Source organism: Marmota marmota, unplaced genomic scaffold, assembly GCF_001458135.2.
Source record: "Marmota marmota marmota unplaced genomic scaffold, marMar, whole genome shotgun sequence".
NCBI lineage: Eukaryota > Metazoa > Chordata > Mammalia > Rodentia > Sciuridae > Marmota > Marmota marmota.
The window spans coordinates 1039838-1058437 of NW_025999942.1; the positions used below are offsets into that span (position 1 = coordinate 1039838).

General features: G+C 40.6%; 1 protein-coding gene across 1 annotated transcript in view; it reads right to left on the reverse strand.

The window, feature by feature from the left end:
- LOC107153194 (phospholipid-transporting ATPase IB) overlaps positions 1 to 18600 on the reverse strand; it is a 532593-nt gene that overhangs the window by 236742 nt on the left and 277251 nt on the right. Inside the window, exon 26 of the mRNA XM_048801263.1 lies at positions 2150 to 2333. Within this exon, the coding sequence (XP_048657220.1) occupies positions 2150 to 2333 (184 nt within the window). The remainder of the gene's footprint in view (positions 1 to 2149; positions 2334 to 18600) is intronic.

Here is an 18600-nt window from a genome sequence, read left to right on the forward strand (position 1 = left end):
GGCAGGAATGATTCTCTCCAGAGGAGAATGGGAAGCTGAGGACTCCAGGTGAAGTTTTATACCTACAGTCTAGGCTACCCAGAGCCAGGCAGACAGAAGACAGTTGTCTGTCTGGAGCTGCCCCTGTGCATGAGGCAGATGGAAAAGAAATGGAACCAGAGCTCGGTCTGCTTCACAACTTTCCCAAGGGTAAGTCGTTAAGCTAAATATATTTTTTCTTCTCTACATCACCTTACAGGGTACTTCCTTATAAACACAATCAAAAAAGTGTTCACTCAAATTAAAGTGAACAGATAAAGCAATGTGAACGTCAGTGATGCTTATCCATTCAGTAGGGACAAAGGAATTCACCCACTCATGGTATTTCTGGTGTAGTAATTAAGGTACAAAGAACATCATGTTGGGTGGAGATGAGGCAAAGTTAAGCATGAAACTGGCCCTGAAATAACAGCATCCCTGCCTAATCATGAACAGGACCAGGGACAGGAGAAACAAAGGCCCAGAGACTCATGTGGCCTCCATCAGTTCCTTTGGCAGAGGTGCCTATTACCCTGAGAGGGCAAGAAAACCCCCAAGTGGAGTTATAAAGCCCTGCCCCCTGCTCTACCCTTCTTTGACACTTTTAATCTGATGAAAGCAATTGCTCCAGATTCCACATCCTATTAGTATGCAGTTTCAATATAGCAGGTCATGGAATCTCCCTTCCCTGGACATTTTAAAGAAAAAGACAGAAAAATATTTTCCTGGAGCTCCTAGGAAACCTCTTATGATCTCTTCCAGCCATATGATCTTATAACTCAAGTATTTAATAATGCTGGGGTATATAACATCCACAGTTGCTGACAGCATACAGGAAGCTTGAGTCCCCCAGGCCTCTGAGCAGTTGACTGAGAAAGTAAACGGGCAGGTGTGCAGGGCGACTCCCGACTTCACACGGGGTCTGCACTTCTCTGACCTTGGATAGGCCCTCAGACCTGAAACAGGTCACCTGATGCAAAGGAACCTCAATTTTCCCACCTGTAAAACCAGAATTTCTCCTCCTAACCACTCCAGGAATCATCCTGAGGATTTATTTGATATCAACAAAGGAACAAGATTGATTTCATGCTCTTTTCAGAGCCACGTGGATTTTGTAATTCCTCCCTGCATCTGCAGAACCTGGAACTGGGAGGGAATCTGAGCAGTGATCTAAGGCAGCCCTCCTTTGGGGAAGGGGAGCCCCAAAGCTGAAGAGGACCAGCCCACAAGTCCTGGAGCTGCAGGAAGTTTGTTCATGTTTTATAGGCAACCCCCTGATTTCAGCTCGAAGCCACTCTTCCTCGGGTTCATGTGATTAAGGTTAACACATACTTCAAAAGTCTAACCACAAAAACAGGGAGAGCTCTTGCTAACCAGTGTACGAGCCTATAGTCACAACATATTGTGATCTGGAGACAGGAGGAAATGCTCTGTGTTCCTGGGATGATGACATTTTCTGGATGATTTAGTAGGCCAGATGATCTAGACATGTCCCCTAGGGGTCAGGAGGTTGGCTCTTTTCCTTCACCTTTCAACGTCATTAAGGAATAGACATTTCTTTCATCCTTGAGCCACCTATACAGTAACCACAAAACACCTCAGAAATTCTGCATGCAATTCTCAATTCAGAGAGGAATGGAATGAACTTGGCCTGACTGCAGGTGGTCACATGCAGGTGAGCATGGGTCACGATGGCCCAACCCGGACTCATGCTCTCAGCAATTAATCTCATAGAAGTGGTACTGGGCAGCAACCCTGTCATGACTGCAGAGAGGGGAGAGGCTGTAAATCATTGCTTTTCCCTGGCTTAGATACTGAGTAGTGCATGCCAGCACCTTCTGAAAGGAGAGGTGCCACTGAAAATGGATGTTATGAGCACAGTTATTCTCCAGCAGGGGGACATATACAAGGAAACCCACGCAGGAGAAAAAAAGTGGAGCATGAGAGGCGATCACTCACAGATCAGGGGCTCATCTGTCAGGAATGACATGTCACCTGGATGGCAAGGAATGACAGGTCACCTAGATGGCCAGCCCTACTCTGACAAAGGAAATGGGGCCTCCAAACTGTACAGGATCAAAGTGATGGAGGAATCTGAATAACAGGACAACTGGTCACCCATGTGGCTAACCTGTGCAATAGCGTAATCCGAGTTGTTGGTGGCCTGCATGCCCTCATTGCCACTGATCCCCACACCCACGTGGGCTGTCTGGATCATCCCGACATCATTGGCACCATCCCCGATGGCCAGGGTGATGGCATTCACCCGCTTCTTCACCACTTCCACTATTTCAGACTTCTGCAGAGGAGACACTCTGTGAGAGAAGAAAGAGAAATTATGACAACATGCGTCTTTCCAGAGGAAACAGCTGTAATCTACATTCAGCAGCATTAAAAGGGCAGTTATTGGCCAATCTCCAAATCCAATACATACATTTTATGCTTGTGTTCAAAGAAGCTTGCACAAAACAGTAGCTTGTGGCTTTCAAGTGTTTGCCAACTTCACAGATGAAATACACCACCCGAAGCTAACTTAAAACCCAGCCTATCTGCAATTGCTCTGCTCAGTTGGAACCACAAGAGAGCAAACTCTTCAGGGAACCTGTGCCCTGCTGAACAATGAAGTCAGTTAAACTAGTCTTCAGAAACATCTTCCCAATAAATCAGAACACGAGCACAGAGCCCATGTGTTTGCTGCACAGCATATATAACCTAGGGCTGGCAAAGGAATTCTGTAAAATCTGCTTTTACAGAAGGCAAAGAAAATTGGCAGGGCAAAAGAAAGGGCAGAAAGAAGGTCAGAGAAAGAAAAAAGAAAACAGACTGGCTCATCTCCACCTACAGATGGACAAGTCGCTTGATGGGCAGCTAGGGCAGTATTGAGAACCAGCAATCTCAGGAGTAAAGGTCTATCATACCTGTACTTTGCAGAAGCACAGCCCAAAAGGGGAAGAGAAAAGTAGCCCCTGCCTAAAAGAGGTTGTCATACCAGTGATGGAAGAAGGTGGCCTAGTTTTCATAATTCCTCAGGTCATCTGGGAAGAAGACCTACTAGAAATCTATGGTTCTAAAGCACAGCAATGTTAATTATCATGAAGCATTTAATCAGAGTATAAGACCACACAAACCAACAGTATTAAAAAAATCACTAGTATCTCAGGACTGATTTATTTGAAATTTGGGATTGAAAAACTGATATTTGGGGAAACTTACAAATAAACACCTGAATCACTGGCATATGCACATATGTGCTCTCTCTCTCTCTCTCTCTCTCTCTCTCTCTCACACACACACACACACACACACACAAGCATACACACGGTAAACATAAAGTAAATGACTTCCAGGTTCCCAGAGGTCTACTGCTACACTCACACGTGGACTGTAATGTAAACTAGAATGGGCACTCAAAGACTTGCCTAGTACAACTACAACTGCTCAGTTGGCCTCTATCCACAAAGATATCCATTCCCAACAGAAAACCTAAAATGTTACCTTATATTTAATTTTACCAGTCTGGGAAGAAATGCATTTGAATGCAGCATGAAGCCTTTGCTATACTCTCAGTTACTAAGATATAAAAATAAGAGAGGTAGAAAAGCAGAACTTTAGAGTTGAAGGGGCTTTAGAAAACATGCCACATGGTCCAATATCCCCTTTTTCATTTTTGTAGGAGTTTGCAATGGTAGAAATTCACTGCTTCCTGGAGTCGATGCAATCACTAAAAATTATTGTTGCTTTTTTGTTGTTATTGAGCAAACTCATATGTGCTGATTCTGTCCTGTGAGCTACACCAGACCAAGTATAACTCCTCTTTCATATACCTGAAAGGCTGAAATATACAGACATCTATCATGTTCTTCCCCCAAAGCTTAGCTTCTGCTAACTACTTTCTCGGTTCTTCAACTTTTAGTTAACAGCATGCTTCAGAATCTAAAAACACCTTATAAGTATGACCCTCTAGGAGCTGAGAGCACAATACTGAACTGACTTTAATGCAGCCTAAAATGATGTACCCAGAAGCTTTATTATTGCTTATCACTGAGCTTCTAGTCAACCTAAGCAATTTCCACACAGAGGGGAAAACGCTGCATATTTTGCCTCCAAGTTTGTGCAACTGCCACTTGGAGCCGAGGGAGACAGGACATCCCACAATTCTCATTTGCAACACAAAGTTGATTTCTCATTCCATTTTTTAACTCAACAGAATCAGAAATCAAATGTGTTATGCAGAGTTATGGGAGTCAGAGTTAAATAAGCATGAACTTTTCCTCTGCCCAGGCTAACCATGCAAGCAGGAGAGGGATCCTGTGAGTTCCTGTCTTTTCACTAATGGAATGAAGGAAATGAGAACTGCCCACCTCATAAAATAGTTATGATATATTAATGTGAAACCATTACATTAACCAACAAGTGTGAATTAAGTGTTATCTCCTATTCTGTCTAACACAGGGTTATCTGCAAAACCTCAGTTGCTGGGGAGAAAAAATGAACATGTGAAAATTGCATGTCATCTGACATAGGGTTCCCAAACTGTATGTGTAGGTACCCGGGAGGTGTTGCACAGGATGTTTTAAATATTTGAAGGAAATATACCAATATCTCTCAGGTAATAGAGCTGGAAGTATCTCCGCACAGTTTCAACATTAGATCATACTATATTCCTTTTCATGATATATTTTTGTGAAACTGAGTTTTTATGGTTGTAATGACAGCAAATATGTTGTGAAAATCAATGTGGACTAGGAAATGAAGGAGGTGGTAGCTGCTGTCACCCTAAGATGGAGAAGCTATGTAGTGCTCAGTGGGCCCACCACCATGTACCACTGGAAAGTGATTATGATTATTTAAGGATGGAGGAAATAAAGATTATTTCTTCCAATGCATGTGCAATAGTGTTTGAAACACCTGCTAAGTTATTCAGTCATAAGTACTTCTTAAATTATTTGACCTTACCTACTTAACAGTCAGACATAGTTTGATTTTTTTTCCTTTGGCCTAGGGACTTGCAAAGGGATCATTAAGGATGTTGTGCATCCAAAGAGTCTGGGAGCCTCTGCATGAATCACTTCTCTCCATGATTACATTCATCACCCTAAGTATGATCATTTCCCTGTGGGGTGAAACCTTGTCTGATGAGGCCATCATGTAATCTTGAACTGTATTTCTGCATCCATGAAGATAAGGCAAGAGGACAAGGAACAGAAACTGAAGCATCCCTGGGCAGGCCTGAGGCTACCACTCCTCAAGACTGTGTGTTATCCAAGTCATCAAACAGGCTGGACTTTTTGTCAGTAAATCTGAGGTGGTGTGGAGAGAAAGGGAGCCATGGCAAAAGAAAGCTTGGTCACTTCACACTGTGCGAGGATGGAAGAATCATGGTGGTTTGGATGTGAGATGTCCCTGAAAAACTTACATGTGAGACAATGCAAGGAGATTCAGAAGAGAAATGATTGGGTTGTAGGAGTCTTAACCCAACCAGTGATTTAATCCCCTGATTAACTGAGTGGTAACTGAAGTGGTAGGGTATGGCTGGAGAAGGTGGGAATTGGGGCGTGGCTTTGGGTATATATTTGTAACTGATGAACGGAGACCTCTCTCTGCTTCTTGAAATGATGTGAGCTGCTTCCCTCTGCCACACTCTCCTGCCATGATGCTCTTTGTTGCCTCAAGCCCTGAGGAATGGAGCTGGCCTTCTATGGACTAAGACCTCTGAAACTGTGAGCCCATTAAATAAACTTTTCCTCCTCTACAGTTGTTCTGGTTGGGTCTTTAAGTCACAGCAGTGAAACAGCTGATTAAAACGGTGGAAGAATAGGGAAGTGGCTAAACAGATCAATAGTATTATTTGAGGTTAAAGTTGTAGGTTTTCTATTAGGAGATGCTACAGTTTGGGTCTTAAGTGTTGCCTAAAAGCCTATGTGTTAAAGGTTTACTCTCCAGCTTGGAGTTATTAGGAAGTGGTGAAGTCTTTAAGTGGGGGTATTTAGAACATTGGGGTATGAGCCCTCATAAGTAAACAGGGACCCCAGACCCTTCTCTTTCTTTTTTTCATTTCCTGGTCCTGAGGTGAACAGCTTTGGTCAGCCACATTCTTGCTATCATGATATGTTGCCTTGCCATAAACTCAAAACAATGGATCTAAATGACCAAGGACTTGGATCTCCAAACTTATGAGCCGAAATAAACCCTATTTCCTTATAAGTTGATTATCTTAGACAATTTGTTACAGTAACAGAAAGCTGATTAACACAGAGAATTTAGAGATAAGCTAACCAACTGGAGATGAGCTGCAAGACAAGTAAACTCACTTAGGCTTGCTCTCTGGGATTTGGACCTCAAATCAGTCAGTCAAGTCATGCTTTCCATCCTTACAATATGAATATCCAACAGCTGCCTTTTTTCCAAACAGCAAAGGGTATATAACGCGAGTCATATCCCAGCATTTTAGGACCATGAAATTCTCATCAAGGATTTATTATGCCCTCAGCTGAAATGCCTTGAGAAAACATAATTCTAGCACACACTAGGGGTTCAAAACAGATGTCAAACAGGTAATTTCTACAGAACTGAACAGGCACTATTACACTTCAGCCATATGCAGTATTTTAGTATGCCAAGTTGCCACGAAGCACAAGCCAGCTCTTTTTTTAATCTTAATTTGTGACCTGGAATCACAAGCCACACTTAATAAGCTTTCCTAGGGTATGATACATTCATCCCATAAAATAAGAACTCCAGACCACTTCTGAGCTGAGCAAGGTGCTTAGGGTATTTTATAACCTACTTTTGTACATTATGAATAAAAACATATACTCAAAGAATTCAATCAACTGGAGAGATGTCTACCACTTTTTTTGGCTAACATAATAGATTCTAAAATAAGAAGTTTCCCTTTTGAGATTTTTTTTTTAAATCAATATCCTAGAGTATCTCTTTTTACGGGATTTATATTCTTGAAATTTTAAAACTAGCTTTCTAAAATTATTTCAAATGTAGCACTTAAATTAAACCATGGGCAACTGCTTTTGTAGAATTAATGGTCATTCATTAATTTAATCTGACCTATAAAAACCTTGGTCTCAGAGTGAGTTTCCCAATTCTGATCTTATAATATAGTTTGAGCAAGCTTAAGCAAATTCCTTTCTTTCTCAAAGCCCAGCTGCCCAGTTTGCCAAAGAGAGACTGGACCTAGATTTTATGTATTTGTATACTGAGGTCACCTGAGCCAGAGGAATGTCAAGAAACTCTACCCAGAAACATCCCAAAGAAGGTCAGCCAGACCCCAAATACTCACTAATTAACTAGATTCACTAAATGCTTTCATTAACTGGGCTTCCAAATGTCTCTATTCTTGACAGTCCTAAAGACTAAGAGGAAGTCTGAAGACCACCTGCTTAGATCCACGATTCTCAAATGTTAGATGAGCATCAGAATCGCCTAGAGAACTTGTAACAAATACAGACTCTGATTCAGAATGCCAGGATTGGGGCATGTAGATGTACATTTCTAACCAGCTTTGGCACAGTGCCGACACTGCTGGTATAAAGACCACACCGAAGTAGCCAGCTCTGGCCTAGACAATATCACTAGTTCTTTCTAGTTCAAATGTTTTAGAACTGAAATTATAGCAGAACATTCATACTCAACTGTCATAGTGATTCAGTAATTAACTAGCAGAAACACTAAATCACCTTTTTTTCAAGTATAGGTTCTTCTTTGTTTTTAAACCCAAAATTAGTAAATATGTATTTCATTTAAAATATTCTTTTTTGGGCTGGGGATGTGGCTCAAGTGGTAGCGCGCTCGCCTGGCATGCATGCAGCCCGGGTTCGATCCTCAGCACCACATATAAACAAAGATGTTGTGTCCACCGAGAACTAAAAAATAAATATTAAAATTCTCTCTCTCTCTCTTTAAAAAAAATAAATAAATAAAATAAAATATTCTTTCAATCTGAATGGATCACATAAGAAGACAGTAGGAGGAAACACTAACCAAAACAAAACATGTAGGACTTCATGATTTTTAAAATATAAATATATGTAATGATACAGAAACTAATTTATTTATACCAAACCTAAAACACATAGCAACTATTAAACAAAATGATGCTAATATACCATATTTCATTTGGAAAAAATGTCTTTCCTGTTAAAGAAAATACACATAAAAGGAATTTTCTTGGACTCTAAAAATATTGTATATTCTTTCTCATAGCAGTTATCCTAAATGTTACAAAAATTGTGATACCTTTAAAAATCTCACATTTTATAGAAACACAAACACATAATATATGAGTCTAAAGTCAGCTGGACTTTCCCACTTATCTATTTATGAAGGGCTTCCCTGGTTGTCCTCCAACCCTCTGCTGTAGTCCTTCCTATATGCATTTGGTACCTTTATGCAGGACACAATAGATCAGTTGTCAAGGTTGTTATGAGGTATCCTCCATAAGCTCATGTGTGAGACAAGGCAAGAAGGTTCAGAGGAGAAATGATTGGGTTATGAGAGCCTTTATCCAATCAGTGAATTAATCCCCTGATAGGGATTAACTGAGCAGCAGCTAAAGGCAGGTAAGGTGTGGCTGAAAGAGGTGGGGGTCCCTTGGGGTGTACCTTTGGGGTTTACACTTGATGAGCTGAGCTTAGTCTCTTGCTGATCATCATGTGAGCTGCTTTCCTCCACCACATTCTTCTGCCATGATGTTCAGCCTCACTTCAAGCCCTGAGGAATGGAACTGGCTATCTATGGACAAGATTTCTGAAACTGTGAACCCATGAATGAACTTTCCCTCCTCCAAAATTGTTCATGTCAGGTCTTTAAGTAACAGCAAAATAGCAGACTGAAACAAAGGTCTTCTGGACAGTCATATCTTCTGGAATGCCCGATTTTTGTGCTTTGAGCCCAAATGTATTGCTCTCTCAAAATGTAATCTCAATGTCCCTGTTTTTGGTATATCTCACTGTAGCTCCAATTTCTGAAAGGAGATACATTTGGCAGCTTGGAATGGTCTTCATGGCAGAGGTGAGACTTCAGAGGTGGGGGTAGGGTAAGGAGGTTTGGGAATGGATCCAGGTGAACTCCACAGGCACCTGAGGACTTAGCAAATGTGGAGGCAACAAGAAGTAAATTTTTAATGGAACCACTCAATAGTTCTAAGGTAGATTTAAAGGGCTCCCTTATTATAAAAACTTGCATATGGAGAGAAGCTACATTATAAATAAGGAAGCCCTAAGAGACCGTGCCTCAGAAAGATGCAATAGCTAATGAAAGGTGGAAACAGTTCAGTTTTCATTACAAAGAATGCAGTGCCTCACGAGAGCTAAAGCTAGAACAGGACCCATTATAAAAATCAGGATAAGTGGGCTGGGGATGTGGCTCAAGCGGTAGCGCGCTCGCCTGGCATGCGTGTGGCCCGGGTTCAATCCTCAGCACCACATACCAACAAAGATGTTGTATCTGCCAAAAAATACTAAAAATAAATAAATAAATAAATAAAAAATCAGGATAAGTGCTTGCAAGAAAAGAAAAATCCATGAGATGGTGCGTTTAAGAGTGAACGCCACATACCCAATTATTAAATGAGCCTCATGCACAGGTTTCCAGGAATGAGAGTTTCCAGCTTTGGTTGCTTAAGTAGCAAAATTTTTTTAGCTTATTCCAGCAGTATCTCTATAAAGATTAAGGTATAATGAATCTCGTCTCATGGAAAGACTCCTCTCAGTCCTTAATTTGAAAATCACATTTGAGGACTGGGGATGTGGCTCAAGCAGTAGCGTGCTCTCCTGGCATGCGTGCGGCCTGGGTTCGATCCTCAGCACCACATACAAAAAAAAACAAAGATGTTGTGTCCACCGAGAAATGAAAAATAAATATTAAAAAATTCTCTCTCTCTCTTTAAAAAAATAAAATAAATAAAAGTCTTTAAAAAAGAAAAAGAAAATCACATTTGATTCTTAATTAGGAATATTAAAAAACTCCTTATGACTGTAATTTCTATTCTTTCCATAACCCCATCAATTACACACACACACACACACACACACACACACACCAAAAAGAAAAAAGAAAACTGACGCATGATGGAATACAGGTAACATGGACTACCAATGTTTCAAAAAAGTGACAGCAAAATTATTTATCTGGTCTATTTATTTCTACACACTCTATTAAGTCACTATATATCCATCCATTCTGGGGGAGTATATTTGTCTAACATTAAAAAAAACAGAGATGAAATTTTTTATTCCTTTCCTATCCTTTCCTTTTCTCATCTAAATTCAATGATTCAAACAATGGATATTCAATAAATGATGACTATCACAATCATGATTCCAAGACTAATTACATTTCTTATCATAACTATATATAATGAAAAGTACAGTTTGACTTAGACAAAAATGTAACTTCCACACAACTAATGGACCTGGGAACGTGCTTTGGAGGGCAATCATGAAAGATCACTCCCAGATGGAGAAAAAGAAAGGAACACAAGAGAGTCTGAGCCCCTCCCTCTGTGAGATCCAAATTAATCATTCATGGAAGGCAGATCAAAACACCCCATTTTTCTAGTGATCTAGGGAGAGACATTATTTGCGAATTTCCTCACCAGCATGCTAGTGGTCTTCATTCTATTTTCTACTAATGTCCTTAAAAACACTGTAGGCTTTTTGTAACAGCTCTGGATGACAAATGGGTAGCAGCAATCTCTGTCTTTACAAAGGGCTGTCCTGGGAAAGGCTAGCACACGAGCCTAGTCTTTGTTCCCCTTGTCTCTTCAGGTCATAATGCTTTGACTATTATAAGCTGACTGTTAGCACCCACATATCATCTTGCATAAGCATTTGGAAACCTCAATAGATACCAGCACACCAATCACCAAGTCTTTACAAATGTTCTCATTCATGTTGGGTGATGCAAACCATCCAAAGTCTAACATGTAAGTACCTCACCTTGGATCCACATGGTGAGGTACTTACATGTTAGACTTTGCATGGTGATTTACACCTAGAATCACATACTATCACACATACTATCACTCTCTCATGCTTCATTCAGTATCTACCTCTTCAGTCCTGATGAATTTTCAACACAGTGTCTAGTAAAATAAGCATTTAATCTGTGAACTGAAGATAATGAATCTACAACATTATTTTTTTTATTTTTAAATTTTTTTTTTTAATATTTATTTTTTAGTTCTCGGCGGACACAACATCTTTGTTTGTATGTGGTGCTGAGGATCAAACCCGGGCCGCACGCATGCCAGGCAAGCGCGCTACCGCTTGAGCCACATCTCCAGCCCCTCTACAACATTATCGATGGTAAGAATTTTCACAAAATAACTCTGAATGCTGATGTGATCCAGCCACCTTTGTGAAATAATAGTAACCCAAGTTTTTATAATTTTTCCTGTATTTTCCCCATTGTCAGTCATGAGGTCCTTTCCCCTGGATTACACTGAAGGTTGCTGTCGAGTCTGTGCAAATGAAAGGCAAGGCACAGGCAGCTATGCAAGTGTCTTTTCCCCCCCATCTTTTAATACAATTCTATGGTAATTTTAGGAATTTAACACATATATTTGGGCATATATTAAATTCAAATTGTAGAAAGCTTAACATTCCTATGGCATCTTATAAGTGCAAAGGTTATTTTCAACAGGGTGTAAGTATCCATTTCTCAAAAATACTTAAGTAAAATGTTTCCATATTCCAGAGTAGACTCTTTAAGCTATATAGCTAAATTTTCAAAAACAGGATTTGTGCTGTCCTTCACATCAAGCCTTAAAACGAATTCTTCATATAAATATGCTAGTGCAATAATATATTAACATTCACAAATGATTTTCTTATTGTTAAAAAGGTTCATTTAACTCATTTTCAGTGTTTAATATTTAATAATACAAAGTTTGATTTTTTTTTCAATGTTATGTGTACAATCACATATACAAAGTCTTGGTTCTGTACCAATCTTTTTGTTTTTGCTAGTGTCTTAAAAAGTATACTGTACCTCTCACTTTGGATGGCTTATCCAAAGATTAAACATTAAAAATTTTATTTTATTTATATTATACTCTATGGTGCTGGGGCCTCAAATGCTAGACAAGTGCTTTAATACTGAGCTACTACACCCCAGCCCTCAAGTTTAAAGAATTTCTATAGTAGCCATTCTGGCAACCCAAAATTACCCTTATATAGAATTTAAATCCTGATTCAAAACTCCAAAAAATGTATCAAAAAAATCTTTAAAGGAAGAAGTCCTAACACCTGATTTAGAGATGAGGCCATCTGTCTGACTGCTTTTCTATCTATCTATCTGATCTTAATTACATGACTGGTGGCTGCTTTCAACATCCTGTGAGCATTCTCTTTTAAGAGCTACAGATCAACCATCACACTGCTGTGAGAAGTCAGGGCAACATGATATTCTTTATTAACTGAACAAAACCCTTATAACTCGATCCTGTGCTATAGCTATAAAGCTGGCTCTGCAGCCAAGACCTGCAGAGGGGCTCTCAGGAAAAGGGAGGACACCCTCTCGGCTCAAGATCAGTTTACTCCATGACCAAGAAAGGGCTCACTCTGAAATAAAGATACACTGCTTGGAGTTCCAGAATTTATGCATCTGTCCTTATGTCTATGACGATTTTATCACATCTCCAGGAAATGGAACAATTACAGGGACACTCAGACAGGAGCTGAGCTTCTGAATACTCAACATGTCCACAAAATGATTTGGAATGGATTAAGATCTGGACAACCGCACTTTATATAAGAATTGAATTGTATGTTGTGAATTACATATGGGGTTTACATTCGTTGAAAGCACCTGGTTACTGTCTGCCTCTTCCTGTATAAGGCTGAAAACAGTGGAGCGGTTTAGGAAGGCTGGGATTTAAATAAAAGATATTAGATCCTTCTGTTCCCAGGCTGAAACAGGGATTAGAATAACACATTTAAATACCTTAATGTTTTTAGCACAAAAAGCATTAATTTGATACTCTGCTTCCTTGAAATGCTTTATGAAGGCCCCCAACACTCTCTCAGGAGTGTCTGCCTTCATTGAAGTTAACATATACATATTGTTCCCCGCTGCAAACTTCACTACTATTTCAAAACAGCGTGCCTGACCTCTGCTGTGGGGAAGATGGGAATAGGAAACAGAGCTGAGAGGAAAGCTGAGAAGTGTTTGAGATTTGATGTTTCAGAGCAAGCTTATGGCTCCAGCAGGACCAGGCTTCATGAGCTCATGGGCCACTGAAAATTAATGACAACCGAGATACTTAGAATGATTTTAATTAAACCTGCCTTTCACCCGTCACCTGTGCCTGGAACAAAAGGTCATCTGATTCCCAGTCCAATACACATGCTAAACAGCAACTACCTGAACTCTGGAAAAAGTGGGGCAGCCTGTCTAATTCTGACTTTCACTCAAGCCTAACCCAAGCAATCAGAAGACCTCAGAGCTACAGGGATGGCAGTGGTCAATATACCACATGTGCCTCATACTTGGGGTAGCTATTTTCCAGAGTAATACATGTTTCTTCTTCTTTGCTTTTCATTTCTTTCTTTAGTTTTGTTTCTTTCCTTTTCTTTCTTTTAGAGTAGAATTTGTTGGGTGAGAATGGAGATAAGTTTCACAAATATTTTTCTTCCAAGCATCATATAAATATACACCTTCTAAAACCTAAAGCCTCTCTTTAATAAGCTACTAATTCTCCATCTCAATAACAGAGAATGATAGTGCTTTTCTTTTTCATGACCATGTAAGTAAAACTGTTTTTTTTTAAAACAGCTATGTTATTTACCCATTCCAAAACAGAATATGAAAATGACCCCTAGGGATCTATGTATTTGATAATGTCCTAAAGTATGACACAAAAGGATGAATAGGCAGGCCATGGTGGTGGTGGGTAGGACAAATACAGTCATAGTGATGAACCACATTAGGGTCTGCACACCGAAAGAAGACATGAGCCCCAAATGCTGCATACCCACAGAAGAAAGAAATCATAATCCTAAATGTAATAGTAGGCAGCAACCTATTGCAAAGCTTAGTTTGCAACTTATTCCTCTAATTGATTAATACCACCGTCATAATGCTTCCTGGGACAAGTCTGATCTGAAATGTGTCCTTCTGTTTCCATTATTAAGAATTTATTTTATTCATCTTTAAATCCCTTAGAATCAAATAAAATAGCTAACAAACAAATGTTTGTCAAATTATCCAGGATTTTTTTTTTGTAATGATTTTGTGGAACTCAAAACATAACTGTCTTCTTCTTCTTTTTTTTTTCTAATGGTTGTTTCCATTTCATGTTTAAGAACACACTTATGACATCAAATGAATAATGATCATCTTGCAGTTTTGATCAAAGAAAATGAAAGATGAAGGCTTTGAATTGATGACAGTCCCTGTTCAGAGGAGAAGCCCAATCTCAACCTTTGAGTCCACCTGATAGCTACACTTTTCAGAGAAAATTAATATGCCAATAGTTGTATTTCTCAGGTTACCACATTTTGTAAGTAACAGCCACCACCTAAAACCCAAGTTTACCATTGACATGGTTCAATGGGCGGGGCTGATGTTGCCAACACCTGCCACATTCACTGTGGCTGACAGCTGCAGCCTAGGGGCCATGGAGACAGGCTGCCTTCAGAGTAGAGGCTTGTCACTGAGCTTGGAAAGGAGATCAAGCCTAGAGTTCACCAGACATACAACTGCCTGGATTAGGGCTGGTTCCAGAGTGGGGCTTTAGAATGAAGAAAGCTCCAGCCAAGAAACTTGAGAAATTGATGGGGGTGGAGGGAGAGCTTAGGAGCACAGACAGCAGGGGCTCCCAGCTTTATTGAGAAAAGGCTTTAACTTCTCATCTCATAATAGTCTTGAAATACCACGCCTATGACTTACGATTACACCCACCTATCAGCTGAAAATGGGAGTCAACAACCAAACTGAGCCTCAACTATGCAAATGTGACAAAGAAAGCAGGTACCAGCACACCTTCTGTGGCACCATGCAGACCCAGATGCACACAAAGATACAGGGCATTGGTAAGTCTAACATGTATATAGACAATCTAAAGTAGGAACAGCTTTGGTGTTATAACCTTTTCCCCAAAAAATGAAACTATAATCCACACACTTAGGTTAGAGTGGCCCAGTTCCCAAGCTCCAATAGCAAGCTCATGGTGGGTCTTCTTTGGGCTCCAGTGGTGTCAAGGGAATGACAGTATGCACTGCGTCTGTCAGAACTATGGGGACTGATGGTTTTTCTTTCTACCACATGGTCATCCTTTCAGTGCTGGGCAATGCCCAGACAAGATTTTGGAACCTAAGGTTCAAGGCGATGATGAACAGCATGTGGGGAGGGTCTTTGTGGTTCAATGGGCTGCTCAGAAAGTTCCACACACCTACCCCACTTCATCCCTTGGAGAGTCAGTCTGTCCTGGTGGTCCTTAGTGCACTGGCTGTCAAGCCGCAGAGAAGGGAGGACAAGCCAAGGGGATGACAATGTATGAGCAAATGAATGGGAGGAAGCCAGCAAATGTATGCACTCAGGGGCAGGAACCATGTGCAGGCTGCAAAGGGACACTGAGCCCTGCTTCTCTGGATGTGCCACCTCTCTAGGTCTTTTTCCTCGTCTGTGGAGAGATCAACAAGGAAGATTTCTAATGTTCCTTGAGTTTTAAAACCTATGCTTTTCAATGGAAAATGTTATGGTTTAAATTAGGTGTCCTCCAAAAGCTCATGTATGAGACTATGCAAGAAAGTTTAGAGATGAAATGATTGGGTTATGAGAGTTTTAACCTAATCAGTGAATTGATCCCCTGATAGGGATTAACTGGGAAGTAACTATAGGCAGGTAGGGTGTGGCTGGAGGAGGTGGGTCCCTGGAGCAGCTTTGGGACCTGACTTTAACTCTGTCTCTACTTCCTGGTGCCATGTTTCCAGCTGCTTTCCTCCACCACACCCTTCTCCGTGATGTTCAAAACTCATCTCAGGCCCCAAGGAATGGAGCTGGCTGGTTATGGACTAAGACCTCTGAACCTAGGAGTCCTCAAATAAACTTTTCCTCCTCTAGAATAATTCTTGTCAGGTATTTTGGTCACAGCAGGAAAAAAAAAAATCTGACTAAAACAGAACGCAAAACCTTACAAAACAATAATAATGATAGGAACAGTGGCAAGTGCTGATTTAGCACATTCTGTTTATTCACCAGAAACTGGGCTAAGTGCTTTCCATGCACTGGCTAATTCAATCCTCACTCCGACTTTATGAAATCCGTGAATTATTCTATTTTTCAGGTGAGAAAAACCAGCTCTGAAAGGTCGACACAGTGTGCCCAAGGTCACAAACCTAATGAGTGGCCAAGACAAGACCTAAACACAACAGTCTGGCTCCAGGGTCTGCACACTCCACCAACGCTGCCACATTCCTGGCTTCTGTGGAAATGAACATCTGGAAGCTTTTATCTAATTCTGCTGAGCAACTGGGCCTCAGCTGGGGGTGCAGAACACAGGCATAAGGGCTTCTACTCCCAACACTGTAAGACCCAACAGTTAGCTTTTCCGCGGATTCTCAGTTTTCTGCTTGTAATATGGGGACTCGATGGAGTTGTCACTGCCATCTGTTGCATAAGGCAGCCATGAAGACTGAATAGATGCTAAAGCTGAACAAGTAACTTGAAAGGTAGGAAAAACAATGCTACATTTCTACCCTACTCCTGGATTAAGCACCTCTAATGAACAGTATCCCCAAGCACCATTCTTCACCTCTGTTGAGGATCCATTCAGGCTTCCAGCTAGTCCTGGCTAGGAATGTCTTTCCCCACAGAGTGACTAGCCTCTCGAGGACTTTTCAAGGGAGACGGAATGAAAACCAGGCAGAAAAGAAAGCCTTGCCATACATGTCCCTGCTTGAATTTATTTCTCTTTCCTTCAAGTCATGTATCAGATCATTTTCACATATAATTTTATGTAGAATTTCTCTGCATACCAACCCATTACACACTCATACCGTGGGTTGAACATCCCTAATTTAAAAACCTGAAATCAGTGATTCAAAACTCTGGAAGTGCCAAGAGGATGCCAAGTGAAAGATTCCACACTATGAAACTAGTTTATGCACAAAATTATAACAGACATTGTATAAAATTACCTTCAGGCTATGTGTATAAGGTACATACAAAATGTAAGTGGATTTCAGATTTAGACTTCAGTCCCATCCCCAATCTAGCTCATATATATAATCGAATATCCCCAAATCTAAAAAGAAAAAGAAAACCTCCAAATCTGAAATAATCTGAAATCCAAAACACTTCTACCAATATGTTAGATGAAGGATACTCATTCTGTAATATTTTCACACACTAAATATGAATAAATACAATAAGACTGTGATTTCTTACAGAGCAAAGATAAGGTCTTCCCTTTTTAATTGCCCATACAGCCAACAAAACTCTTTTATACACAGTGAATACTACTGATTTTGCCTGTCTAGATCAGATTGCTATCATCAGTCCATTTCTCTTTCAGTAGATTTGTCTCTGTCTGGGTGAAGCTGGGACCTAACATAGGGATGGCTTGCCTCTAGAGTTAGAAGTGTTAATAATATCATAGATTTTCTTGAATGATTAAAATGGTATAATTAACTCAATCTGTCCTCATGTCCTACCAAAAAATGTCAGCTGTTCTAGAATGAATTACAAACATACAGAAGATGTGCAACTGCGACACGCATTGTCTCCTCCAGCAATAGCAGCCACGGCAGAGTGATTCTTTTCCATTCAGCTACTGGAAGAGTTTTCCCTCTCACTTTAACCTCCAATAACAACAATAAACTAAAAAAAATCCAAAATAGCAGATTAGCCAATCAGGATACAATTAGTTAAGTGGAAATCTATAACCAGTTTTTCCTCTAAGAAAAAGGATAGGAATTATGTGAACAAATTTCAAAGGAGCCTAACTATGTAAAACAATACCAGACAATAAACAAGTGGGCAGCAGAACTATCAACTTCAATGCAAGACCATTTGGGTTAGCCTAAAACCCTAATGAAATTTAATTATTTTCTTATCATAGATGCTCTACTGATATATTTAAAATAACAGATACTTTTAAAAAGCCCATCATCCGTCGCCGCCACAGACACTACTACTGCAGACACAGCTGAGCCAGGTGGTCTTTTCTCTGGGCACTGCAGATGCTAACTCTAAGCTACCTCTGAGGTCACAGCCGCTGACACCCAAGGTCTCTTCTCCAATCAGCTGACACCTATACCACTACCGCCATTGCCGCTGCCTCTGATACTGCTGTTGCCACTCCGAGGTCGCCTGGAGGTCTTTTTTCTCGCTGCCCCCAGAAGTTGCCTGGGTGACACTGTCCCCACACCTGCAGTTGTAGCCACTGCTGCAGACACTATTTCAGTAGAGCTGCTACTGACCCACTGTCTACTGTCACCAACCACCACCAATACCGCTGCCAACACCGCCTAGAGGACTGCTGCAGGAGAGACTCCAGGTTCGGTTGCACATGGCCGCACCCATCTTGGGGCGCCAAAGAGGGCCTGGGGCTTGGGTGCC